The sequence below is a fragment of the Nymphaea colorata genome, chromosome 1, assembly GCF_008831285.2.
Source record: "Nymphaea colorata isolate Beijing-Zhang1983 chromosome 1, ASM883128v2, whole genome shotgun sequence".
Taxonomy (NCBI): domain Eukaryota; kingdom Viridiplantae; phylum Streptophyta; class Magnoliopsida; order Nymphaeales; family Nymphaeaceae; genus Nymphaea; species Nymphaea colorata.
The window spans coordinates 24743065-24770769 of NC_045138.2; the positions used below are offsets into that span (position 1 = coordinate 24743065).

General features: G+C 40.3%; 4 protein-coding genes across 8 annotated transcripts; 2 read left to right on the plus strand and 2 right to left on the minus strand.

Moving 5' to 3' along the window:
* Window positions 1–110: 110 nt before the first annotated feature.
* LOC116253523 (uncharacterized protein At4g04980-like) lies at window positions 111–5896 on the plus strand. 2 transcript variants are annotated; one of them, XM_031628368.2, is made up of 9 exons: window positions 111–920; window positions 1379–1605; window positions 2084–2173; window positions 2276–2399; window positions 2474–4190; window positions 4270–4435; window positions 4530–4694; window positions 4931–5083; window positions 5413–5896. In XM_031628368.2, the coding sequence occupies exons 2-9, from the start codon at window positions 1396–1398 to the stop codon at window positions 5611–5613; spliced, it is 2826 nt and encodes a 941-aa protein (XP_031484228.1). In that variant the 5' UTR covers window positions 111–920; window positions 1379–1395; the 3' UTR covers window positions 5614–5896. The 2 variants fall into 2 exon arrangements, with proteins under 2 accessions (XP_031484228.1, XP_031484236.1); XM_031628376.2 differs by lacking the exon at window positions 111–920 and having other exon boundaries at window positions 1583–1605; window positions 2256–2399.
* Window positions 5897–6268: 372 nt separating this feature from the next.
* Window positions 6269–13789, minus strand: LOC116253536 (mitochondrial intermediate peptidase, mitochondrial). Of its 3 annotated transcripts, none has more exons than XM_031628397.2 (17): window positions 13518–13787; window positions 13337–13418; window positions 13194–13246; window positions 13059–13113; window positions 12536–12674; window positions 12403–12457; window positions 11743–11965; window positions 10919–11014; window positions 9768–9782; window positions 9570–9695; window positions 9255–9410; window positions 8960–9076; window positions 8567–8692; window positions 8418–8485; window positions 7107–7242; window positions 6876–7041; window positions 6269–6746 (listed from the first exon to the last, which is right to left on the minus strand). In XM_031628397.2, the coding sequence occupies exons 1-17, from the start codon at window positions 13733–13735 to the stop codon at window positions 6508–6510; spliced, it is 2070 nt and encodes a 689-aa protein (XP_031484257.1). In that variant the 5' UTR covers window positions 13736–13787; the 3' UTR covers window positions 6269–6507. The 3 variants fall into 3 exon arrangements, 2 of the variants coding, with proteins under 2 accessions (XP_031484257.1, XP_031484248.1); XM_031628388.2 differs by having other exon boundaries at window positions 9768–9887; XR_004172454.2 differs by having other exon boundaries at window positions 6607–6746; window positions 6876–7028; window positions 9768–9887; window positions 13518–13789.
* Window positions 13790–14506: 717 nt separating this feature from the next.
* On the plus strand, window positions 14507–18284 carry LOC116251445 (uncharacterized). Of its 2 annotated transcripts, XM_031625740.2 has the most exons (6): window positions 14507–14873; window positions 15764–16213; window positions 16298–16508; window positions 16611–16842; window positions 17034–17096; window positions 17960–18284. In XM_031625740.2, the coding sequence occupies exons 1-6, from the start codon at window positions 14567–14569 to the stop codon at window positions 18017–18019; spliced, it is 1323 nt and encodes a 440-aa protein (XP_031481600.1). In that variant the 5' UTR covers window positions 14507–14566; the 3' UTR covers window positions 18020–18284. The 2 variants fall into 2 exon arrangements, with proteins under 2 accessions (XP_031481600.1, XP_031481592.1); XM_031625732.2 differs by having other exon boundaries at window positions 15764–16508.
* Window positions 18285–20295: 2011 nt separating this feature from the next.
* Window positions 20296–23493, minus strand: LOC116246342 (disease resistance protein At4g27190-like). Its single transcript, XM_031618173.2, has one exon. The coding sequence runs from the start codon at window positions 23432–23434 to the stop codon at window positions 20501–20503; it is 2934 nt and encodes a 977-aa protein (XP_031474033.1). The 5' UTR covers window positions 23435–23493; the 3' UTR covers window positions 20296–20500.
* Between the last annotated feature and the right edge of the window lie 4212 nt (window positions 23494–27705).

The following is a 27705-nucleotide window of genomic DNA, read 5'->3' on the forward strand; positions in this document are numbered from 1 at the left end:
TTAAAAGTATCAGGAAAGCACTCACCGTCAGGAACTAAAAATAAGATTTACATACGTCCAACCCGACTCAGATTCAGATCAAATTCCAGATGAAAGTTTTACACTCAAAGGAAATGCTCTTCATCACCTTTTCTGATCTTGTATCAGCAGATTAAGCTGTTCTAACTTGTACTTCGTATCCGAGCTCATGGAGATGTTACGTCCACATTATGGAATCGGATTTGACAAGATCCGACGTTGTTCCGATCCGTTTTTGCGTCACCAACGGTTAGCAAGCAAGGAACAGATGCCAAAAGAGAAACCAGCGGCGATGCGATGGCCGGCCTCCCCGCCTCCTTCTCCTCCCACCACCCTCCTGAAAATAGGCAAAGAGGAAAGTTTGCTGTTATCTTCCCTGTATCCCGTTAGGAAAAGGAGGTGGGGAGCCCTCTCGGCAGTTCTGCGCTTCTCCCCTCTTTCTGGAATCCCTCCATCAGGCCCATCTTTTTCATCTCCCCGCCTAATCCTATCTGCTTCCTCAACATTTTCTACAAGAATAAAAATAAAAACAAAAAAGTTAGAACTGTCGGTGTTTGTAGCATAAGAGATAAAAGAGAGAAGAAATTTAGAGACGGGTACAAATTCAAGGTGGTGGAAATGTTCAAATCTCTAAATTGACAATTTAGAGAGGTGGCCAAACTCCAAAGTGGGGGTTTTCTGAAAGAGAGGTAAGGGAAGGTGCGGTACGTCTGTGTCGTACAGAAGAAAGCCCTGCCCTAGTGGCACCAAATTGCAACTTTTGCAAAATTTTGAATTAGTAGGGAGAAGCCACAGGACCAGCATGAAATCTTGGCAAGAAAGTAGATTGCAGGAGAAGAATCTCTGCCTTATGGCGTCTCCCCTATCTCCTTTCCGCATTTTCATCATCTTATAAGGAAAAGGTAAAGATGAACATTGCTGCGATGAGATTTTCTTAATTTCCGTTGGTTGATTTTGTGGTTGCTTTCAGATTGACGCATGCTTGGCATTGTGATCTTGTTGGTTTTGTTTGGTTTCGTCGTCGATTTTGCATTTCAATACATACGTACATGCGGGGAGGGAGGGAAAGAGAGAGAGAACCATCGTGTGATTTTGTTAGTATCTGTGGCTTTTATTATTCTTGTGTATCGGACAATTACACCTATTTGTAACTTGTAGGTTTATGCGAGTTTTTCGTCTTTCCTGTCAGACAATACACCTATTTTAATTTGAGTTAGATCCATGGCAATTGATTTGATGGTCTTATTGCCATATGGTTGCTTCTGTGCGGCCTTCTTTCATCTCACGCTTATATTGGAGAGACTGGTACATAACTGCTGAACTGCTGCTTTTCTTGTCATTTGTATTCAAATGATATCAGGTGAGGGATAGATAAAAATGGCACCTGGGCTAAGCACATTGGAGGGATTAAGGACTCCATCGTTCTCCTCTCACTGGGTGAACAGTGGCAGGTTGGATGGAAAAGCAACCGTGTCCAGTGGGTGGGCAGGAAGTGCGCATTTGATTGCAAAGCTAAAGGAGACGGTGCATCGTTTTCGGGCCACACTCGACCTTCCTCCATGTAACGAATCTGTTTCCCTGGACGAGGTATCAGACCAACAGACTTAATCCTTCTCAGTCTTCACCTCGGAATTAAATTAAAATCCTTCCCTTGTATGTTTTCTTTTACAGCCTGTTTGGATGGAGGAAGAGGGAGGGAAAGGAATGGAAAGAAAGACATTTCCTGTTTTGGGTGCCTAATTAATATGGAAGGAAAAGAAAGAAGAACTAATAAGTGTGTTTGGATGCATGGGAAAGGAAACAAAAAAAAAGGGAAGAAAATGAGTTTTTAATTTAATTTCAATCCCTCCGAAAATGGAGAGATGGAAGGGAAAGGAATGGATGATCAATTTCTTTCCTTTCCCTTCCCATTCTCTTCCCTTCCCTTTCCCTTCCCATTCTCTTCCCTTCCCTTTCCCTTCCATCCATTCTTTTCCTTCTCTTTCCCTTCATCCAAACACAGCGTTAAAGAAATATCCATGCTTACCAAATATCGTTTTCGGTGATTAAATGGTTGTTTTTGCAGTTGCTTAGGCGTTCATTTGATGATCTACAGAGGCTGCACCCCAGGCATGTCTCATGCGCTCCCATTGACAAAACTGCTTCAATTTATCAGGTCATTATGGCAGCATATAACATTCCATATTCGTTACTGATAGAATTGGAAAGTCATAAAATTGCGCTCCTTGGTCTAACAGAAACCGGATTGTTTCCATAGATCTTGCACCATTTTTATCAAACTCTTGGAGGGGTCCAACAATCGTGGGCAGTGAACTACAAAGCTGTAAAAATTGAACAAAATCGTGTTCAAATGGAAGAGGACCTCACCTTGGACCAACTGAGTATGCTCGCACCATCTTGTCCTGACAATGTGGTTCCCAAAATTGGGCTACTGACTGTGATTTTTGTGGTGAAGGTGAAATGATTTTGGAGAGGTTAGGACGCATGATTAAGGAGGCAAAGGTCATCTTTGATCTTGTGGAGGAAGATGATGAAAACAATGCTAAACACCAAGAGGCCAGATTTGATGACCTTTTAAAGGGAGATGATGACAAAAGTTCTTCAGAAGACAAGGGCTTCCGCGAGCGACCACTCACTCCAACTTCGGTTCTACCACAGACACCACAAACCTCTCTGAGATTCCATGCTGAGGATATTGTTACATACTCACCTCCATTGCTTTGGCCTCTAAGACTTCAAGCAGTAGGCAAGCTGAAGCCCATGGATGTGAAGCGCCTCTCTTTCCACATGTTTCCTCATACACCTCCTGAGGCCCGTCCTGGGATCCTCCATGGCTCGAGCAGCGAAAGCGACAACGCAAAACTGCAGGTCGAAGTAGCCAATAGTTCCAGCAGTCTAGTAGCTCCCTCTTCCATAAAACAGCCCATGGACTTGAAGACCGCACTGAAAGACACAAGTCAAATTGTGCCTAAAGATGATACCAGTGGCACTACAAATGATCCCTCTAGGATGTCTGGTGTCATACGCAGCCCTACAAAATCATTTGTGAACAATGCCAATCCGAAAGAGATCATGAATGATAACAGCTCTGGCAGCGATGCCATGTCTGAACTTGGTTCCCATGCTGCAATGAACAAGGTCAATGAATGTCAACGTAGTGGTGATGGTACCACATTTTTGAACAAGAGCGATATAGTTAGCTTTAGTAGTGAAGCCTTTTCAAAGGGCAGCATTCCTACGCCGGCTTCCAAACCTGTATTCGTATCTCCTCCACATTTGAAGCCTATATCTCTTCGTCCTCTTAATCCTGCAGTGTCGGATCCTGTGGCTATTAGTTCTTCTCCTCCTACAGCTGCGACACCAATGTCCATACCGAGTCTCCTTCCTGCACCTCCAACTCCTGTATCTATTCATGCTCCTCCTCCAACACCTGTGAAACCGATTTCTATACATCATTTTCTCTCACAAACTTTGGAGAGTCTGTGTACCAGTTCTGCACCACCTACTCCTGTGACTCCCTCCGCTGCATATTCTACTATGTCTCCATCTTTGCAGCCTATATCTGTTCTTCCTCCTCCTCCTCCTCCTCCTCCTCCCCTTTTGCATCTGAAGCCCATATCTGCGCATCATCCTCCTCCACCACCACCATTAAATCCAGCAACATCAAAGGTAGAGAAAGAGGCCCTTAGTAAGAATAATAGCAGCACTAACCTTTCAGATCCAAGCCCACCTCAGCCACCAACTCCACCCCCATTAGTGTCACCGAAAAGTTCTGCTCCTCCTCCTCCTCCACCACCACCACCACCAATGCTCCTAAAAGGCGGTTCTGCTGCTCCACTACCACCAACGCAGCTTAAAGGCGGTTCTGCTCCTCCACCCCCACCAATGCCGCCAAAACTTGGCATTGCTCCTCCACCTCCACCACTTCTGCCAAGAGGTGCAGCTGCTCCTCCACCTCCACCTCCTTTAGGTGTGACGAGAGCCTTGCGCCCAAAGAAAGCAAACACCAAGCTGAAGAGATCAACACAAATTGGCAATCTTTATAGGCTTCTGAAGGGGAAACTTGAAGGCGGAACTCCAGAAGGCAAATCTCCACGTAAGTCTCAAGGTGGTAGCAGCAGTGAGAACCAGAAGCAGGGGATGGCCGATGCACTTGCTGAGATGACAAAAAGGTTTCAACATTCCCTTCAACTTGCTAAGCCAGTAAAGTCCTCAAATTTATCATTCAGAATTTGCTTGTGCCCCGATCAGGTCAGCCTATTTTCGCCAGATTGAAGAAGATGTACAGAAGCATGCAACGGCAATAAGAGAAATGAAATCAGCCATCGACTCGTTTAAAACAAAGGACATGGCTGAGTTATTAAAGTTTCATCAACACGTTGAACTTCATCTTGAAGTACTAACGGACGAGACACAGGTCTTATTCTTAATTTGTTCAGCCAGTCCTATACACTTAGCTTCTTGTTTGTGTTCCGTAAATTTTAATTATTCCTAAGAGACTTCTGTGGCAGGTGTTATCAAAGTTTGAAGGTTTTCCAACTAAGAAGCTTGAGACTTTAAGAACCGCGTCTGCACTTTATACAAGACTAGATGCAATTGTCAAAAACTTAGAGGGCTGGAAACTTGTTTCACCACTATCACAGCAACTCAACAGGATCGAAAGTTATTTTGATAAGGTAAAGATGCAAAGATATGGAACTGCCATTGTAAATGAAATCCTATGATAATTATTGATACTTAAACGCAAACTTCTGAATGCGCAATTTTGGTGAGCTTAACCTCATTGGCCCTCATTCTGATGCAACACTTCCACGATGAGGGTTCAGTGGAATATGGAAAAGAACCGTATCCTAAGCCATACATGTTCCTTTTTTTCCCCACTTGTACTTCCGTGTGGTTTCTGCATTTGCAGATCAAAGTGGAAGTTGATTCACTGGACAGAACAAAGGATGATGAATCAAAACGTTTTCAGAGTCATCAAATTACCTTTGACTTCAACGTTCTTGTGAAAATCAAGGAAGCCATGGTGGATCTCTCCTCAAATTGCATAGAAATGGCACTAAAGGTTTGTTTTTCCCTTCTCAAATTGCATAGAAATGGCAGTAAGGGTTTGTTTTTCCCTTCTCTTCTCATTTCTGCTCTTTGGAGGACTCCAGCATTGAAATCTTCTTAGTTTTGTTGATTACGAGGCTCATCATGAATGCAATTATGCAATGTAGTGAAAGATGCATGTTCACAACTGACCCACAGGCTATCATGGCTTATCCTAGCTAGCGTGCAATTTCACACATAACACCCACTTGTTCTTTTAATAAATCATTAGAAAATGAACATGCACATTCCAGACAAAGTCACGTTGATGATGATGGTGATATTGCCGTTGTGTTATTACAGGAAAGCAAAGAAGCAAAAACTGCAATTAATGGTGAAAACAGTGCCAAAGCCAATGGCCGGCGGAAGTCATGCTCTCAGCTGCTTTGGAGAGCATTTCAGTTAGCCTTTAGGGTGTATCACTTTGCTGGTGGGCAAGATGATAGGGCAGAGCAATTGACTGCAGAATTGGCAAAAGAAATAGAAAGTTATCCTCTTGAATAATGCAGTTTGTGCTCCAGATCCGCAATATCTTCTAAAGTCATGTATCTTATTAGTACACATCATGCTATATAGAAATTTTGGTGTCTACAGAGTCAAGTAAGCATAGAGCGCCCCTTTACTGGTGCTATGGTTTATAACAAGTACAGGTATTGGCTCTTCGATCTGCTGTAAATAAAGCAAGACATTTTTTGCTGCAGGGCTATATGTAGATGGAAACAGCCTTCTAGTTTGGTACATTAAACATTCTGGGTTATTGAAGCGTTGAAGTTGAGTTGGCTTTCCATCTGAATTTGTACCTCGCAGTTTTCATGTCTGCACTTCGTCCTAAAAAACTACACTTTTGTTGATCATTTTAACTGTATCAATATTCATCTCGTGATAATTACATGCTTTTTCTGCTTTACAGATAATGTGGGTTTTTGAATCATGCCATGTGCCCATTACAAACATGACTGCAAAAAGGAAAGCAAAACACTTCACATGCATAGAATTTGGAATGTCCTGCAAATTTTGCCTCACCAAATTTGTCTACTTCCACGACAATGAAGTGATGGCTTAGCGCACAACACTAGCATCGTTATGTCCTAACAGGCTCGCACCTGAGCGCTTTCGTCCACACCATATGATTGTGTGTTTTCTATAAGCATCATTCATGTACAGTTTCCGCCATCATTGGGCATTGTCTTATCATTTCTGATAAAATGGATGTCAAGCTGATAAAACTAGTGCCACAAATTGTCAGTATCAGCTACTTGAAAAAAAAAATCTATGGTGTAGCCATTCTAGCAACTGAAGGTAAAAAAAAAATATACACAACTCACAAGAAACATTAGTGAACTACATTCTCAAAATAAAGAACCAAAAAATCAACTGTACAGCAAATTGTTGTCATAGTTACATGTTGAGCTCTTTGCGTAAGCTACAAACATTGGGAACTGATCCTCCGTTGGTATTTCTCATAATGCCATTGCCTAGAAAATCATTCAGCATTTCAGACGGATCCCTTGAACCACCATATTGAAGGAACTTCGTTCTTAGTATCGAACCAGCTGATAAGGATAGCGGCTCGTCATTGAAGACCTTTTGCCATATTGTAGCAGCAAAACACTTGGCATACAAGTAGCTGTAATAACCTAAAGCATCATAATCACTTATTATTTTACCAGCAAAACAGTTAGTTGTAATAACTGAAAACATCATAATCACATATTATTTTACTAAAAGAAAACGAATGTCTAAAAGATTTTCTATATATTGTTTACCAGCTCCATAGTTTATAAGATGGTTGAATCGAGTATGCCAATGTGTCCCCTCTACATAACCCCAACTGGTATACTTTCTTGTTAGATCCGCAACCATATCAATTGTGTCTGTTGGAGTTGATGATTGCTCCCCAAAAAGTTTTTGATCCATTGCTGAATAGAATATCTGAGGAATAAATGACATTAAGAAGAATGATGCACATTGATCAAATTCCACAATTGAAAATTTACCTGACGCTGCAAATCTGTTGCAACAAACATATTCTTGGCAGAATTCATTGAAGCTACCAAGTTTTCAGGAATTATTTCGCCAGAGGAATAATGCCTAGCAAACCTCTTCAGAACCCGATAATCCCATGCAAAATACCTATGATGCACAAAACCCAAAATATGAATTACTCAACAATTGTGAGATTTCCTGAAAATGCCATAGTGAAGACCAACACATGTGCTCAAAATGACCATGTACAAGGGTAAGGTACAATTCATAATAGAACAAAACCAGCATTTGAAATCACTCTAATGCAAGAAGCCCAAATCATATTCCACTACTTGAGGAAACAAAGAAGTTCATGCAGGAATCGTGCACCAAAGTTGCATAAAAAATCATAGGAAGGAAGGACTCTAACCGCCAAAGGAAAAATAAATAAAGACGAAAGCTATATGTATTCTAAAGGTTTTGCTTGCATTCTCCACTTGCACAAACTATCAGCATTATCATCTTTCTTCTAGAGGACGAGTCTATACAGATTAGTTTTGAATTCACCAAAGGGACACTCTTTAATATTCTGTGTTCATATCCAACCACTGTATTGAGCGACAACTTTGCGTGCTATAATGGATCTTCAGATTATTTATTTATCAAAATGAAGAAAATAAACTAGGATTAGCCTTTCTGCAAGTCAACATCTTGGTTTTGCTTGGTTTATACTTTATACACATTATGGGATCAACAAATTCACCTATACCAGCTTATCTACATGAGACTGCTGTTTGATTGGTACTCCCATCTCAAGTAACAAGATTTTATAAATTTTGAAGCAAAAAGATTGTTGTGACAATTGTCCGAGGAAAGTACAAAAGTGGACTTTTTGCCTTGAGGCTAAGTCACATGAGTATGGGTACAATTTGGGTACCCGTATGAAGATACATGTACGGTGACACAGGTACGTGAACCTTACTGAAGTACCTATGTGACTTACCCTTTAGGATTATAGCCTACTTATAACATGAAAGGTTTAAAATTCTAAAACACTGATTATTTATTGTCAACAAGATTCTGATTCTAGAGTTACTTTTCACATTTGCATATCTAATTTAAAGTAAGTCAGACAGTATCATGCGACATGCATCTTTAAATGGGGCAGCTTCTAAAGGACCAAATTCGAGCAGTCAATCATTTCTTGTTCTATAATACATTCCACAAACTAAACAAGTTCTTTCAAAGGAGGAAGGAAAAACTATCTCATGTCATCTGCATCTCAAGAACAGACACTAATGATATATACACACAAAAATGCAGTGGAAAAATATAATACTCACTCAAAGAGGTTGGCAGGTGTTTCAGCTAAATCAAGAACCATTCTAGTACCTGAAAAGTGTTGATAGTCCTAAAAAGGGTGTGAACCTTAGTTAGCAAAATTATTTTAACATCATTCTTGGAAACATAGAAGGGCAATAGATGTTGTTACCGTTCTTGATAGGAGAGAATGGAGAGCATGGCCAAACTCATGAAATAGTGTCTCTACTTCCCAATGATTAAGATTGGAAGTTGATGGCCCTGGTCTGGCAGAGAAGTTGCAGACTAGTGCGACTACCTAGGAAAATCATTTCTTGCAGTTAAAGAGGGAAATAACCATAAAACTTCACTATGGACACTAAGGTTCCAGCCAACTCAAGTTTTTTTTTAAAAAAAAAAAAAACCATTTCCAAACCACATTTTTATTTCTAGTGGTATTTTCAACAGCATTACAGTTTCACTGATCTAGTCGCTAAGAAATTAAACAAACAATGACATGGGAACACTTTAGATGTTAAAAGTATAATATATCAATATTAATACTTCTAGTGATGGTGTAACTTACTGGAAGTTGGTACTGCGTTTTGGAGAGTTTTCTTCCACCTTTGATAGCAAAATGAGCACAACCTGGGAACTTGTCCTTTCTACTGTACAAATCAAGATATAGGAAACCCAAGTCACCCTATAACAAAAGCATGCAAACGTTTAAAAAAATATCAGTCATCTCGAAAAGAAAAATGAAAAAAAAAAAAATAACTTGGTGCTCGACTAGAAACATATTTCAATGTCATGATAAAGTATATTAACCAACAGAAAGATAATTGGAATAATGATGTATCCTATAAAAGAAAATTTACAACCTCATTAGGGTGATGGAATAACAGCTTAACCACATTTGGATGCCATGATTCCCCCGGTGCAAGAGAAACATTGTAAAATGTTGCACCAAATAATGACTCCACAATAACTTTAAGGCCCTCAAGGCATTGAGATAATGGGAAATAAGATGCTACAACCTGTTGACATATCATTAATAAGATATATTCTGGAAAGCAAGCAGCTATTTTGAGAAGTTAGTACCAAATTGTGCACAACTATTACAAATCTCCCTACGTGCACAAAAAGTGATGTAGGAGAAGAAATCCCTTACAAACCGTTATGTGAGAAAAAGTTACCGTTGGATCTATTTCATAGGCTGAAGATTTGATAATTCCTTTGAAATATGCTTCATCCCATGGCTGTACATCTCCGCTTGCATCTCCACAAAATTGAGATTTGACTTTCCTTATGATTTCCACCTCCTAAATTGAAGCTAAACATTGTTAGCACTCAATTTTTCAAGTTCTAGAATTGAGAAGATAATCAAGAAGTACCTTATCTGCTCGATCCTTAACAATATTGCTCAGTTCAAGCAAGAATCCCATTACAACATCCGGAGACGATGCCATTGTAGGTTGCAATGCAAATTCAGCATAAGACTTATACCCCATTATCTACAGCAATCATTGAGTAGAATAACAAGTGGAATGGATCGTACCAATTTGATACACCTCAAAAGAAAATGGGTAACCACAAGATGATGATTCAAAAATGAATGAATAAAGAAAATAGAAAATTGGTGCTTATTATTGCATCTCAAAAGAATGAAAAAAACTAATAAATGATGTTATGCAGTCTAAGCAAAATGAATTGGCAAGACAAAAAATTGTTCCTACTTGCAAAGGCAGCCAGCCAGGTGACAAATTATAAGTATGCATTGGAAATAGATATATAGAATACATAAAATAGCATGCACCAGACAGCTCTTTACAACATTAGTTGTATGTGCAATTCGCTATATGATATCCACAAGAAGCAGCTGTTGAAACAGGATTGACAAACGCAAGCTTCACAAAAGAATTGTTAATGTTATAGATTTGGAAAGGCACAGGTTCTGTATAAAGAAATTTGTAGCAAGCACATGGCCTCTTATTATAGATGAAAACCTGGGCATTGGGCCGGCCCGACATCCAAAACCCAGGCCCGGGCCCAGGACCAAGCTGACTCGAAAAACCCGAGCCCGAGCCCAGCTCGATTAAATTTAAAAATATATTTTTAAATAAAAAAATATAAATATAATTAATCATAATAAATTATTATTATTAAAAATTAAAAAAAAAACAAAAAACAAAAAAACTCATTATCGGGCCAACTCAGGCTTATTGGGCCAGCCCAGGTTCCTTTTTTTGGGTTCGAGCCCGAATCGGGCCGGGTACCAGGTATCCAGCGGCGGCCCGACCCGGTGCCCAGGCCTGTCTATACATGGGCATATCGACATGAGGTGGGATGGTGTCATGGTGTTCAGCTGAAAAAAGTGGACATATCCATCAATATTGTGTCCTGCCAAATTTTTACCCCACAAACTCTATTAGTATGAAAAAAAAAAATCTAATAAACTCTATCACTATCCAAACCTAAAGTTTTGTTTAGCATGAGTGATGAGAAAAGTAGCAAAAGATAATTATGGACAGCAAAATAGCCTTACCTGTGCAAGCTCATGACGAGCTGCTATAAGCTTATCAAGTACGGATAGATTCGCAAATGGAGCAGAGTGTCCTGTAATATATGCTCGTTTCCTGACCTGCACATAAGCTTTTTACATGGATTTAAGATACTTCTACATACTATTATGATAGCAAACAAAAAGCCAACCTAACCATCGAAAGTGGATACTTATGTTGAGCTGAAAAAAATGGGGTTCGGAGCCCTTTTAGTTATTTTTTAGTGGAAAAGAACAATAGCCATCATTCCTCTATTTAGTAACCAGTAAGTTTTTTGGATAATTGCACTTGCCGGTGCAAGATATGCATATCTAAATTTTATTTTTTGCACCTAGTTAAAAGCAACATCGATGGGTTTGAACCACTGTCACAAATATCCTTCTTGGGAAAATCTTGGCGAGGGTTTTCTCGAGTATTTTTCAGTGAAGTTGTTCTTTACAAGTAAATGTCGGGCAATTAAAAGTATGAAAATCTCAGGAAAATTTGTGCAAAAATCGCGATAAATTCTGAAAATTTTCATTTTTTGCAAGATTTTCAAAATCTCGTGATTTTTTTTCTTTTTTTCATGTTATTTGATTTTTTAATAAATATCACTATATTTTCAAAATTCTCGTGATATTTGTGACAATGGTTCACTTTGAACCACCATAAACACATAATGGTTCAATTACATTTACTCTCCCATTGGCATGTAAAAAGAAGATCTACGGCATTCTTTCAAATATTACAAGAAGAAGCTCTCAACCAAGAATTCATAATGCACTGGGATAAAAAGATAAGTTCAAATCAGCATGTAAACTCAATGTACCTCTGCATCATTTGTCCATTTCAATATGGAGGAGAGAGTGCCCTCATCTGTTGTAATCCTAAACCCACTTTCTTTTATCATGCTCGAAGATTCTACTGATAGTTTCACAGAACCAGACTTTGTGCAATAGATGCGTTGAAGAATATGATGTAGACTTTTTGGGACACGTGAAGAAGGAAATACATCAAACTGACCTGGGTCATTCACTATATTTTCATTGAACCTGACAAAAACCGAAGAGGAGAAAAAATGACACAGTAGTCGTAGTCAACATCTAACTACTAAAGACTAAAAAATTGAGGACAGGGGCTGCTCATTGAATACAAGTGAAAGAAAACTACTTAATGACAAAATGTAGGACCAACCACTTTCACTATTAGCAATTAAACCAAAACCAAACTAGACTTCCAGAAGTGGGTTATGATATATGATCCCATGGAGTATGTAATTAAAATAAAAATGAATAACACAAGTTGGTAGACATGTCCTTCCCAGAAAAACACATAACCTATGTGTTAGGACCAAAAGGATCTTTAAGCTTCTAAAGGTAACGGCCCATGTAAATCAAGGATTCTAATTAATCGATTAAAGCAACTATTATAAATAAGATAAACCACAATAAAATGTCATAATCTGGTAGCTTGAGTTACAGACACATACTCTCTCCCTAACCGAGCAATTTCAGCATTTATCTTATCCACCCGATCTAACTTCCCTGCAAGATAGGGATATCAAGAATCACAATCATCTTCATTTGATATTAACATGATAGGACAGGTGATGGCATGCTTACCAGCACAAAGATGGATGCCTCCCTTCTCAAAGTCAGTCCGTAAAGTATGAGCTGCTCTTTGAGCTTCAACAGTTGTCAGCACCCCTTCCGTTTCTGCTTTAACGACTGCATCGTAAAGACTCTGATTTGTGTTTAGCAGCTGCAAAAGATCTCAGAAGAGGAGAAAAATTTTTCAATCTGTTAATAGAAGCATGAACGCAACCTTTTAGAAGGCGGAAATTTTTCATATTTTCCCAATATTATAATTTAAGTATGGAAAACCAAATGCCTTAGCCGTTTTAGAGGCACCAATACGGTTTAAGCTTTAACATGTTTGTCAGCTGACTAGTACACGACTCTACTATTACATCCATCTTCATTTTTAAAAGTTCAAGGAGAAAAAAAAAAAGGAAAAAACTTCAATGTAGCATCGGTATCAAAATCGACAAATAAAGCATTTATGAAGAACTAGACTATAACGAATAACTCACAAGTATAATAACTAATTATGACATCAAAACGACGAGGGAAGAACACGACTTACGTGTAAAAAAGCATTCATTTCTACGGATGCTTTATCTGCCTCCTTGACAAATTCGCTGAAAACCAGGCAACAGTTATCAAGATGTCCATGCATCCCGGAGAAAGAAACCAATGTATGTTTCAACTTTCAAGTAACCTGTCCGGGTGCGTATTTCTGCACAGCTCCGCAGAGTCCACGACAGAGCAGACCTGAGGAACAAAGAACAGAAGCACCACCTTCATTCTTGGAAAGAGCAGAACAAATAAACGACTAACAACACCATTTCTTGAAAGTCATACCGTATCTGATATCTCATCCATGGCCCTAATGACATCTTCCGAGGGAGGAAGCCTCGAAATGTAAGCAATAAGTTCTTCTGATCTGGAAAAAGACCCATTTTGTTCTCTAAGTTGCTTCCTAACGTGAGTAAAACAAAACGGAACGAAAAGGAGATGGAAATGGGCAGTCTATTTTTGGTACCTCTTGATCGCATCCTTCACTAAATAACGGAATCCTTTGGGCGTCTTCAGTTGTTCGAAACCATAAAGGCCAGTCTCGGCCTGCTGGTGGGCGGTTGGTGAAGTGAGTATGGAAGGTGAAACTGAATCTGCTCGCCCAAAGTGGTACGAGCGAGAGAGCGCCTTCCTCCTGATCAGCCATAGCCGAGAAGAAAGGGCGGTGAATCGGCATCCCACCATCTATCGTCTAAAGTCTCCTCACTCCCGCCCCCTCTCTCCCTCACTCCCGCCCCCTCTCTCCCTCACTCCCTCCCTCGATTTCTCTCGCGTGCTGCGCGAATCGCCAAAATGACCTCACGGCTCACTCGTGCTGCCCCAGCCCCTAACCTACGAGGGAAGGGTAACGGTCCGAACTTTGTTTCGATATCTGATCTTAACCCGAAACAGAACTAAGTGTGATTGGATTTGGTAAAATCTGATTAGATGATATTACAGTCATTGTTACTCGAAACCAGCTTCTTTTAATCTAATTTCTTCTCACTCTATTGATTTCTAGCTTTAATGTAATGTATTCTTATATAATATGAACTTTTTAATTGACATTTCACCTTTCGTATTCTTTTCATGTAAAATTTAAACACTACTTTTCATGTAAAATTTAAATACTATCTGCTTAGGTTGGGTTCAACATCCAAACTGAACCTAAAACTTGAACTCAAATGGAACTAACTGAATGAATCATGGACTAAACTGCTTTTTCTTGTTCTCAAATATGGTCGATTCTGGAGCGGGACTGGTGTAGCTGACAAATAGTGACAATGGTTCAACCAAGAATAATCCGGAAAAGAAAAATTGATAGCAATGGAATCCAGATCTGGAGAAATGAAGCGGTCCACGATCCAAACATTTACTGGATCAGTTTCTGGAGAATAATATCCGACCTGTTCCCGCAACCAAGCTGGAACGCGGACATCGCCTTTTTTTAGCGCCATCGATAAATTTCCTCCCGCCCCGATTTTTCCCTTTCCTTTCAAAAAATTTCATCCAAACTTTCCCCTGAACAGCACGTCCATGGAGGATTTCGAGCCACCGTCTTTCTCCCTCGGCTTCGATGCCCTTGATGAGGATCAGCATCGAGACGAAACCCCAACTCGTCAAGTCGGAGCGCCAGAACCGAGTTTCGATTTGTTACTGGAAGATGAAGGGCAAGAAGAAGAGGATCCTCCGCCTCCTGTTTTGAAGCGGCTGAAGAGAGGCCCTTCTTCTCCGCCACGCCCTCGGTCTGCGCCGGATGATCCCGTGTCGGAGGTCCTCTCTGATGCTGATGACGAGATCGAGAATTTCTCGAAGTTGTCGTCACCGGAAGATCGTTGCAAAGGTAAAAACATGGGTGTTTGTGGCTTCCAACGTCGAATGTTTTTCCTTTATAGGGTTTCTTTATTCATTTTCTTTCTTGAGGGGCCGCTCCGCTGTTGTTCGGGAATCGGCATTTTGTGGTTTTATCATTGTGTGCATAGTTTTAGGTCGAAATTTTTTATCGTGAATGTTGGTACAGTATTACGTTCCTTTTAAATTGATCGCGGAAGTATACCTACCTGATGGATAATTAGGGGAAACGATCTTAGGTTTTGGCTTCTCTCTTTAATCTTCTTCAGCAGTTTACGGAAGAGTTTGATTTTATGGTCTCTCGATTGGTAAATCTATCAACAAATTGTTGAACAAGGTTCAGGGTTTGTATCGCAACAGGCGTGACATTGAATGAAACGTTAAATCGTGAACTGTTTGTACATTACATTTGATCCGGTTCTTGATTGGAATTCTTGTCTTCTTTCTCGTTCTCTGAATCTGAAACTTTATGTGTCAAATATGTTTTTCAACTCAAGGAGAAAAAGTGAATTCCGTGTTTAATCTTACCCCATCATCTTTTTGCTCTCTGGTTTTTTAGTCGTCAGAATTTTTTTTCTTATTAGGTGGAGTAGCCAATGGCCTTTTGCGTTCATTTGTTCGTGACCACGGGGTCATAGGCGTAGATTCGGATAAAGTTATTGCTGTTAGTCCTAGTGTTAACCCTACGACCCTGGCAGTTTTGGTACTGATCAAATCCTCGGAAGTGCCTCGTCATTTGCTCTTTTAGCGTATTTCATGACGCAGTAAGAGCTTTGCACCAGCTAGCTAAAGCATTTATGTCTTTTATGTGCTGAATCACCTCTCTCTGTTTATTAGCATAAAACAACTATTTTACTGATACACTTTCCCCCGTCCTTTCAGCTCAAAAAATTTCAGTCTGTAGCAGCTCAAAGATTTCATTGCGCTCCCAGAGTGTCTTGACTTCTCAATCAACAGGTGGATCCAGTGTGAAAAGAAGTTCAGCTGTTCCTAAGACCTCCATACTTTCAAAATCTTCTGCCACTACCACCAAATCAATGCTCTCGTCAGCATTTAACAGTCCTCTGAGAAGAATCCAACTACTTGATTCTGATTCTGACGAACCTTCGCCTTCCAAGGATACATGCAGAATTGGGCATAGAGCGGAGGCATCCGTGGGGAACCCCAAATCTTCCCAGAGTGATATGCTCCCAAAAACATCAGGTGTGACGGCCTCTTCCAAGTCGAACCCTTTGGAGACCTTTTGGAAAGATTTCAATGAAAAGCAACCTATAAGTTTGGCAACGCCTGCTCTTGATGAGTTCTGTCAAGAACATTTCAGTTCTACGAAAGGTAAGGAGGTGGTGCACAGCGAGAAAATACATGCAGATGCTGGAAGCACTAGGTCACGTTTCTCGGGTAAATTTGGTGGTGCAGGAATAAGCTGCTCCCAAAAAAAAAAGACTCGTGACAAAGAAGAACGCTTTGGGGACTTGTGTAATGGTATTCCTCCTGCTTGTCGTTACTTCTATCATCATGATCCTAGGATCCGGAATCTCGTATCTGGAAGACTAGCAAATTTTCGCCCTCTTGGGTATGAGAATAATGGGACAAATGATTTGGCAGGGGAGAGAGTTATTGATTACATGTAATGTCCGCCTTCCCTCTTTTCTTGCAAATTCTATTTCCTTTTCATCTTTCCGAAGGCCTGGATTTGGATGAAATGACGTGCTCTCTTTCTGACATGCAGGAGTCAGTTTGGACAAAAGGAAACTCCGGTCAAGGTGACCAAAGCTCGTGGATGTTCAAACAGGAGATCTTCGAGCGACAGCAAAAAATCTTCAAAGGCAATTGACCCTCTAGGGACAACAGGATGGGTGAACCCGAAAAGCTCTGCGACAGTTCCAAGAGATGCTGGTAAGAGGAGAGTTCAAGCCGTAGGTTCTGCAGGCCACTGGTATACTGGCCAAGATGGAAGAAAGGTACTTGAAATTATAAGAAATTGTTAAATAATTTGAAAGCGAATAGCTATTCTCCTGCCGCTTGGCATATAGAGCCATGAGAATCTCTTCATTCCTTTTGACTGTATCAAGCGATGGCTCATAATGAAGCTGTCTGTTTGTGTTAGAAAATGCTAGTGCAGAACTCATTAGTGTCTTTAATTTTTCTTCAGGTATATGTTTCAAAATCTGGACAAGAGTTGACTGGCCGAGTTGCATACAGCAATTACAGAAAGGTATTTCCTGCATTGGCTCCTTGGGTGAGATTTTGATTGCTTGAAATTCAAAGAAATCCTATCATGTTACTTTTTTTTTCAGTTTTCTGGCATTACTTGTTCTCTTGTTCTTACAAATATAGGAATTATCTTCGTGATAATAGTAGATTAGGTTTCCATACCAATGTAAATAAATGCTGTGTTAAAATTTAATGTTATTTTCTGTCCTTGCCTATTGCGCATAGACGTTCTCTGAAAACTTGGGGCACCATTGCTAGTCATTTTATGTCTTGATCATCAGTCTCATGTTTGACAACTAGGTATATTTTCTCAGATTTCTTGTGGGAAATTAACATTGGAATTTTAGCCAAGTTCCGTGCTCATTAAAGGTTGTGGCCCAAGCCTTTAAACAAAATACTGTACTAAACAGTAAATACTGCTCCTGATGCAAATTCTGCACTGGTGATTAGTGAAAAGTAAGACAATCTTCTTTGCTTTAACATATGAGTGCTTGCACTGCAGAAGCTGAATTATGAAGAAGGCAAGCTTTAGGCTTGTTTGACCAAATGATATTTATTTATCAATGAAAGAGCTAATGAGAAGATGTTTTGAGTAGCACAAAGAAATGTTCATAACGAAAATTTTTTATGTTTGCAGTTGCTCCATGTTGATAAACCAAGTTATGAGCTTGATAATCCTCTCTCACATGCTTCGCTTGTATTTCATGTCTGTTCCCATGACCGTCGTGCCCTTTTTCTCCGCCAAACTGAAAATTGATTATCTTTCTCCCCTTTTTCATTTTTTACTAGTACAGTCCATTTTACCTGTTTCAACTGTTTGGCTTTACTGTTTGGTTTTTATCCTAAAAGTTATTTTACTTGCAGGAAAGCGGAAAGGGTTTCAAAAAGAGGAAGAAGCCGGCCGCAAAGAAGAAATCAAAGTGATAGGGAATTTCCTATTGGACGCCCTCATAATGTTGCTGGTCTCTCTAGTCGTCACGCCGGCCTACCATTGGCTGTACCGAGTTTTGAGAGATTTAAAACTTGGGATTCGACCCGTTACAACGCCACAGGGAATTTGTTATGGCCGAGAATGTGGATGTATCGCAGGTAACATGCTGTCCTCTGGCTGATTTCAGTGATGAATGTTACATGTTTCCATAATGTAATTGTCTCGATGTCTGAAATAAAGAGTTAAAAGTTTACAAAAGGACCCTAACCTTTCTCCAATCGACAAAAGCTGCCCAAACGTTTAACATTCAAATGTCTGATGATTGTAGGTAGTTCTCAAATAAACGTCTTTACCTACCACCATCCATTTAACCATATTTAATCACAAACTAATGAGATGAAATGGTCGACTCCGTAAGGCCTGACTTGTGCGATCACTCCTTCGAGTCTCTTGAGTTTTCTCTGGGATAAGGGACAACGTTCAAAGCTTGCCACTTGCAGAAGCTTTTGAAGGTCTGCCAGTTATTCGCGATCTTTCTCTTGTTACATCTCCGGCTCTATCTCCTACTGTTACCAGCTACGATAAAACTCGTCTTTTCTCGTCATCATCCGTTGTTCCTATTGGCCACCAGCCTCTTTTAATCTAGTTCTAGTGGTATTTCTTTGGCTGTTGCCTTCCTCCGTTTATGCCATGGTCCACTCTAGATGAGGCGATCTTTTTTACCCCGATTTTCATGAGCCGGCCACTGACCTCTGATTATTCCATGCTCATAAAATCAAATGCTTGCTCGTTCCCGCCACTGCAACCCGTAATGCTGGTGGTCATGGTACATTGGTATTGGTTCTATTATGTTATAACTTTATCATCAATTTAAATTAAACCCTGAGGAATATGGTTAGTGAGCAGACAATCTCGATGGCTAATAATGTTAGGCACCGAGAGACGGAACAGGCTGATGGTGATAATTCTCTTGAACATTGCTGCATGAATCGTATACTCCGTACATTTTTTTGGATTGGGTTGTCTAAACTTTTTTGTTGTTTTCTTTCTCTTTTGGCCGCTATAAGCATTAGTATTTTTGTTTTGCACCTTAGAAGGAAGGTGACTTATTCTATCCACACTTCAATATCAAGGCCTATAAATTGAGAGAAACTGCAAATTAGCCTTACAATGAATGTTGCTTAAAAAAGGAAACCAAACTCCGAAGATTGAAACATTTACCACCTTCACCATATTTGAATCTTACAGAGCCTCATCAGAAGCTGAACAACAAATTTTTTGTTGTAAACGAAAAAAGTAGGGAAGAAGGATTATGGAGGAATGAAGCAGCCAAATTCTTGAAAGCAAGAAGCATGAGAGATGAGGGGTTCCTCTCTGGGAAATGTTTTGAGCCACATTACACGAGCCAAATCCTTGGAGCAATACTGCGAGAAATATTCTATGAAACGCAGAAGGCTACATGTAATTTCCCAAACGTTCTTGGGTGCACATTTTTTTGTAAACTAAACCAACTTTTAGATGGTTTTTGTAATTTGTTCACGAAAAATTTGCCTAATGTCCGCGAACAGTAACTCACGAACACTAACTGAAGTTGGACCCAGTTTCATGTCGCAGATCAGTATTTAGATGCTCCTTACGCAAGGGATGGTGTCCTAAAGGAGGTTATAATTTTGTCTCTCGAAGTTCTCGGCAAAATATTTGTTAAGGTTAAAGTTTAAAAGTACATAATGCATATATTATATCAGGACTTGAAGTTTCTATACTATATAATAAAATAATTACCTTTGGTAATTGTGTAGGGGAAAACTTTTTTAGGGCCTACGTTTTCCTCATAAATTATTTTGCGTATCTTTTTTATTAAGCACCATAAAAATTGCCAAAAACTGTAAACTTTATTAACGCGAGAAATAAAATTTAGTAACTGCAATTCTTTTCAAATTTCGAATATTAGAACACTTCATTCTTTCCACCTACATTATTTTGTTTTTCAGGCTAAGGTTCGATTCACACTCATTTGATAGTTCTCATAAAAAAAATCCATGTTTGTTAGAAAAATCACAAAATGTGATCTCTTTTAGTAATTACTCATAAGTGGTTTTCTAAAACCGTTTTCCTAATCCTTTTGGGCGCATCTACTCTTCTGTTTTCTTATCCGCGGTTGTCATCTTTCTTTGAGTGTTCTTTGGGTTTTCCTTGTGCTTAGTGGGTTAAGTGCCCTGAACAACTGGTTTTTGTGCACATGCTGATCTGAAAGAAGGCGGATTGCCTATGAGAGAAGAGCAAATAGTACTTCATTCCCAAAATCTTAATTAAGACGCGATACACAATTAAAAGAAAAACACAAGAAAAAAAAATAATGCAGGATACAACAGTTACATAATTGAGATAATTAGTTCAAACAGAAACACACATCGTCTTTGGAATGCAGGCTACGGGGATATGTATCGATGACATTGCAGAGATAATGAAGATGGTCACTCCCCATTATCAAGAAATAGTCTCTGCATAGCAGTTTTGATGCTCTCATTTTGCCACTTCAGTTGTTCCCACCAAATTTTGGAGCCCTTAATCTGTTGAATCGCACCAATGTCACGAATTGGAAGATTCTTCAGCAGCGGGCAAGACTTCACTTCTACCTCCTCTAGGAGAGGAAGGAAAGGCTCCTCCTTGCACACCACTGTTAGTCTAGGCAGGTCCTTGAGTATCACCCTTGTCAGGAAGGGGAGACAAGCTTCCTCTTCTATGTCACCGTCGCCACCAGCCCTCGCTTCTAAAACCTCTCCTTGAAATACTTCCTCTATCGAAGCGCATTCCCATAGGTGGATCTCCTTCAGCTTGTTTTTTTTCACGAATACGCCGATGGGGAACAGACTCCTTAACTGCGGACAGCAGCTTATGGTGATTTGCGTCAGATTACCAAGGGTTCCTCCTCTAGGAGCCCTCCCCATCCATATGGTCTCCAAATTGGCCAAGTTCCGCAGGTCTAGAGTCTCTAACACTTCCCATGCGCCATTTTGGTCGACATCATCTCCTCTTACCATCAGGCTGCTAACATCATCACAGCCATGAACGAAGAGCGACTTCAGGTCCTTGAAGGAACCGCCGACTTGGGAAATCCACATGATGCCTGTGCAATTGAACAGCACCAGCGATTGAGTCCGGCGTAGCACCATCTTCACGGTTTCACTTGGCAGTAGCCCGTCGGAATTGATGACATGGAGTTCTCTGTTGTGGCGCCGCGGGAGTTCGATGTCTCCTCCTATACTGAAATTGAATTGCCACAGAATCCGCCACTGGTCAACGAACTCGTTTGGAATGAGGCAAATCGGATTCTGAATATTGACATAAAGAGCTTCCAATTTGTGCAAGGAACTTAGCTCCTCAAGTGAGGCTGTCTCGAGCTTCGCCATGCCCTCCAGGCCCCAAGAGTATGCACTTTGGTGCATGTCGAGTTCCTCAATGGCTAAGAGACATGGCATGAGGCCTCGCCGGATTCTAGTGAGCCTCTTTGTGTAGGACAAGATCAAAGTCTTTAGCTGGCTCAGTTCTTCCAGTCCCTGGGGCAACTCTTCTATCTGAGTGTGGTTGAGGTCAAGCAACTTAAGCTGTCTCAGCTCCCCAATCGGCGGCATCTCCCTCAAGTATCGACAGTCCCCTAAATAGAGCGCCTTGGCGTTCACCAAAGTTGAGATGGACGGCGGTAAAGTCGTGATCTCTGTGTGGCTTAGATCCAATACCTGAAGGGCGGGCATCCCATGGAAGAAACCATCGGTGATGCTCTTAAGAGGGTTATGTTGGAGGATCAGGGTCGATAGCTCCGACCACACTTGTTGTGGTTGGTCTGCAAGTGATTGTATTTGGTGACCCATCAAGGAGATTCTCTTGATGTCTTGTGGAATCATTCCCTTGGGAGGCCATTGCCTCAAAGGATTGGTTTTCTCGTCCCGGACGAAAAACTGGTGGCCTTCTTCGTCTGCCATCTTGAGTCCCATATCCCGGACCAAGCCCAGCATCATGACGCTGCTGAAGGAGTCCTTTGCTTTCAGTAAGCAATAGTTTCGGAACCTTCCAATTATTTGGAACCCCTTGTCCGTCGAATCTTTGCTATTGAGCTCCTCCATAAAGCCTTCCGACCTCCAGTAGGAGACAAGCCTCTTGACATTCACACTGTAGCGTCTAGAAAACAAGCAACAGTATAAGAAGCACAACCTAGTGCTCCTATCCGTGATCCGATCGATGTTGCGTCTCAATAGCCGGAATTCCTTATCAACGTCGGCCACGCTCCAATTGCTCAGAACCCTCGTCACCCTCAAGGCCCTCAACTCCCTCAGCGCGTTGTTCCATATCCCAACTTCGTGTACATCCCTCATGATTTCTCCCAAGAGAACCAGAAAGCGCGGCAGCCCCTCGCATTCCTCGGCAGCCTCCTTTGCAAGTGGCTGTATCTCGTGGCTTTCCACGACCTTCCCGGCCTTTTCCCGAAACAAGCACAAGGCGTGGGGTTTGGGGAGGAGTTCCACCTCAACAGTTTCATCACTTAACATCGTCTTGCACATTTCGAAGTCGGTCGTCGTGAGCAGCACTTTGCTCATCATACTTTGATCGCTTCTGTTGGGCACTCCCACGTGATCCAGATCTAGTTTACGATGAACTTCGTCCAAGATTAGCAGAAACTTTTTTTCCCTCAGCCTATTGAAGAGCATGGCGGCTCTGGTTACCTCGTTATCATGCTCTCCAAAGGTCATCCCTAATCTCCTAGCTATCCGGGTCTGTATCCCTTCGATACCTGGCTTGTCCTTCATAGGCACGTAGATGACGAGAGTCTCCTTGCCTTTGAGCTCGTTGTTCACCTTCTGCGCAACGGTGGTCTTGCCCACCCCGGTGATTCCCCAGAGGCCGATGATTCGGATACGATCGTCGTTCAAGTGATTCATTATCCTCTTGATGACCTCTTCCCGGCCATAAACATGGGGAACAGAGAGCACTTCTACCATGGGTGGTGGTGGATCGTTGAGAACCCCCCTCCCGTCCATGTACTGAAAGCCAATCTCCGTCTCCGTCTGTATCTCTCCCCCGATATTTTCAATCTGTCGGCTTAGTTCGAAGAGCAGCTTGCAGTTACCACAGTGCCGGGCCTCGAACTTCTCTAATATGTCCCGATACTTCCTTTCCAGTTTCTCCATCCTCTGCAGGTCGCGCTCCACTGTTTCGGAAGGAACTTTCCCGTCCCTCTTGCCGCCTTCGACGTAGCTAACTATTTTGTTTTTCTGATACATGAGCACCTCAAATTGAGAGTCGAGCCTCTGTTTGTTTTCTTTGAAGTTGATAATATCTTTCAGCTGAGGGGAGCAGAGATCGCAGAAGAGATTGCAGCCCTGAAAGATGCAAGTCGCGATGTCAAGAGCCATAGTCGGGAGACGCAAAATCCCGTCTGCAGACTTTCAATGCTTCAAGGAAGTCTTCCAACGAGTGAAGCTGGTTATGTACTGCTGTACCTAATTTCATAGGTTATTTTAAAGATGAAAAAAAAATCATGATTAATATAAAAAGAAATTCTTTTAAGAATAAAAACAAAAACCGTAAAAAAAAATTCAAGATTAGATAAAAGTGAAATTTGTTATTGTATATCATTTTAATCAATATATTCTTTAAAAAATAAAAAAAAATTGTTTTTCTTTCACTTATAACTTTATTTCGAGTTCTCATAAATATTTTATTATCTCTTATATTTTATATTTATATGTTTAGTGTTATCTCATACATCCATTTATTATTTTATAAATATTATCTTATATTTATATTTAACGTTATTTTATATATTTATTTGTTACCTCGTTATCTTAAAAAAAATGTGTTATATCATGAACATTATCTCGGACGGTGTTATCTCATATATGCATTCATTCGTTGTTTCATTATTTCATAATTTTTTTGTTATTTCATAAATAATATTTCGGATTTGTTTTTTTATTTCATATCTTATTTGTTATCTCACGTATAATGTTGTAAATATACACATTGGTAGTATTATCCACCTTTTAACATATGGTCACGTAGACTAACACATGTAATTCGATCTCTTCAAACACGATGGGATGGCTGGCGGTCAGTGACATGGCGAGTCGGAACTCAGGATGGTGAAGAAGAAAGCGGTAAAAGTTAATCACTGTTTCTTTTGTTCTAATTTTTTTTGTTTGGGCCGTAGCAATTAACCACCTTCGGTAGCAAGGTGGCTCCGTTGTCCGTGCAAATGTTTGGAAGTTTTTTCCTCTTCAACCCTTCCTCCTTTTCAACTTGAAACATTTTAAGCATTCTTTTTCTTCCGAGAAAACTAACAATATTCTATTTAACAATACTGGTTAATGCCAAATCTCGTTTCTTCATAAGAGGCCCGGATGATGGCAATGAAATTTAGACCTTCATACTTGGCGGCAAACCCATCTCAAAGGTTGAGTTGGTTCCTTGTTTCAGATAAGAGGTGTATCTATGTTAAGTCGGGGCAATTAGATCTTGATCTAAGGCTGGTTTCTTATTCAACATAACAAAATCGATCTAAATCTCTTAAACTTTTCACATTTACGTATGTGGTAATTGGCATCACGTTGCATGTTGATGTGTGATTGGTTTAATTGTTCATTTATTCTGCTGTTCTTTCGTCCACTTACATGAAACCATTTTAACCCTCAAATAATTGGAATCTGACGCCGACGAGTCAGGCTGGAACGCTTTGGATGTGATATTATTGGCCTCAGATGCATAATGCCAGCTGTTCATTTCCACGAACAGCCGACGGATGCATGGTAAAATCCTGCAACAGGATTCTCGATGTAGACATTTTAATTGGCAGCGCTCCATGGTAAAATCCTGCAACAGGATTCTCGATGTAGACATTTTAATATGTAATCCTATTGGAAGCGCCCAAAAGTGCTCCATCGGACAGCCGACTGATGCATGGTAAAATCTTGCAGCAGGATTCTCGATGTAGACATTCTAATACGTAATCCTATTGAAAGCGGCCAAACGTGCTCCATCGGCCAGAAATTAAAAACTTATTAGGTTGAAGGAGCTCCAGGCTTGGACCCAGTCTGGTCGTAAAGTTCAGTTTGAAAAAAAGAGTTGAGTGCTACATGGGACGTGTAAGTTTAGTTTGATTTTTGTGGGTGTCGGACTGAGCAGATGATGGCCAGGACACCCAAGATAGAAAGTGCTTAAGTTTCCACGCAGTTAAAAGGTGTAACATAACACTCGAGTTTTCTTTTGAAAAGGGTGCCTTTTGCCTTAAGCTGATCACACCTGAGTTTTCTTTTGAAAAGGTCAAGTTAGAGTCTTAATCTAAATCACGTGGAACTTGTTAAAGCCCGGGCCGAACCGAATTCAAACTGCAATCCAACACCGATTCTTGTTCAAGCATTTAATTGGGATTCTTAGTAATTCAGGAAGACCATTTCAGGGCAAGTCAGAAAATAGAAAGTCCAGTTTATGGAACGTAACGGACCGGTCTAACCTTCCTTACCAAGTCAGAGGTAGTCGAACTAGGCTCATCAACTAGAAACGGAATGCAATTTTCTAGACCATATCGAATTCCTCTCTCTGACATTTACATCTAGCCCGATTTCAGATTTGAATTTGGGATTCAAACCAAAAAAAGGAAACGACATCAGAATCTGCGTATTAATGCTATCCAACTTTCTTCACCAATTGTTGAGTTGTCGAGATCGTGGTCGGGGATAAACTTGGACTTGCGTTAGACAATCTGCTAGAGATCTCGAGCAGATTAGACCAAACATGTTTTAAGTTGATCACTTTTTATTTTAATTCATAAAAATATCAGCTGCCCTTCGGGTGGGAAGGGTATTTCTTACCTTCCTGCTGAGAGAGCCGAAGCTTCCACCCTTTTCTTTTCCTCAAGGCACCACCCACCGTTAAGAGACGAAGCTTCCACACTCTTCCTCTTCTCAAAGCAGTAAGCTTACTTTCAATGCCTCGGGGTAATGGTCCAGATAGGAGGTAGGGCATGTGCTCTACCAAGCCACTTTAAAACCTTAGTTTGATAAATAGATTTAGGTGGACCTGGGTCCAGTAATGTGGCAGCCCCACGAGACTTGAGTCACTGCCCCCATGAACTTGGGTGGACTTGGTTGTTAACTATATATTTAAAAAAAAAAAAAAAACTGACTCCGTTCCTGTTCCCTGCTCCTACTATATTACTTTCCCTCCTTGTGCAGCATAAAAAGTTAACACAATGGGAACTCGAAACAAAGATGGGTTGCTTATCAGCCCTCGTCTCTCTCCAAATCAAAAATATCAACTACCCTTATATCACAAAAATTTTTATACTAAAAAAATATCTTTTTACAACTTGAACCAAACAATGTTTTATACTAAATCAGTAGTCAACAACATTCTAGCGTTTTGAAACTACGTATAAAATATCTTTTAGCATGTTTTTTAGGCGGTTTACTTCTTGTCCATGACCTAAGTGACCTAGGTGACGCCCATTCTCCTCTCTAAGCGGTTCACTTTCTAGAATATCTTTTATGTCATCAACCCTCTAGCAGGGTGAGATTATTTTATTGAACTTTTATTTTTCTTTTTCAAGAGAGAGCGCTAAATGGGCGGCACTCCTACTCCTTGACCAGTGACCGATATTATAAAAAGATCTTAAAACTGCAGTAGGAGATCGAACAATCAAAGCTTCCAAATTACCAATTCATCTGAAGTATTCGATCTACAGCTGTTGGATCTGCAGCTCAGTAACTATAAATACAGCGAAAACTTTGCCCCTGAGAAAAGAAAATTGGACCCTTTTACAGTTGGTTCTCATTTATTAAAACTTTAATTTTTTCTTCTTTTCATCTTTAAAGCAATTTCTTACTGCTACAGTCAAGAAGGTTATATGTTTGAACCGGCTTGAATATATATATATATATATATATATAGAAGGATAATATACAAAAGAATTGAAGGTGATAGATATCAAGAGAAAAAGAATAAGGCTTGCTTTTGAAAGTATAGCCAAGTGAAAATTTCAAGGAAAAAAGAAAGAGCGAAAAAGAGCAAATTGATATTGACGCAGAGTCTTGAGGTCCCCAAACTGGGAACTTTCCTCCCCTTTTCACAATCTAAGTGCGTGAATGACATGAGAGATGAGACTTAAGTTCCTTGTCGTTTTCATTTTGGTCCATATTCTATTTTCTGTCTTTGTTCTTCAAGATGTAAATTCCTCAGATTTCAGGTCGAATTCAGCTCAATTCCGCGTAAGATAAGATTCGATGTCTATATACATTTCGTTTGCATTTTTATTGGACATCAATCGGGTATCTGGCTCAGATCCAAATTCGGTTATAAAGCTTCTTACCAAACCCGACTAAATGAATCTAGTACCTGATTGGTAATCGATTACATCTAACCCGTTCCTGTACCCATTTGTCCCCAAATCCCACATACTGAATTTTTATTGGATCTCAATCGGATATCAGGCTCGGATCCAAATTTAGTAAGAAAGCATGGTACCAAATCTGACTAAATGAATTCAAAGCAGATAAGTTATACTTTAAAAACAAAAATTACAAAATGAAATTTCACATCACCATGCCAATCATCTTTATCTCTGAGATGTGACTTCTTCGAGATGGAAATCTGGAAGAAAAGAGATTCGAATATGCAAAATCCAGACTCG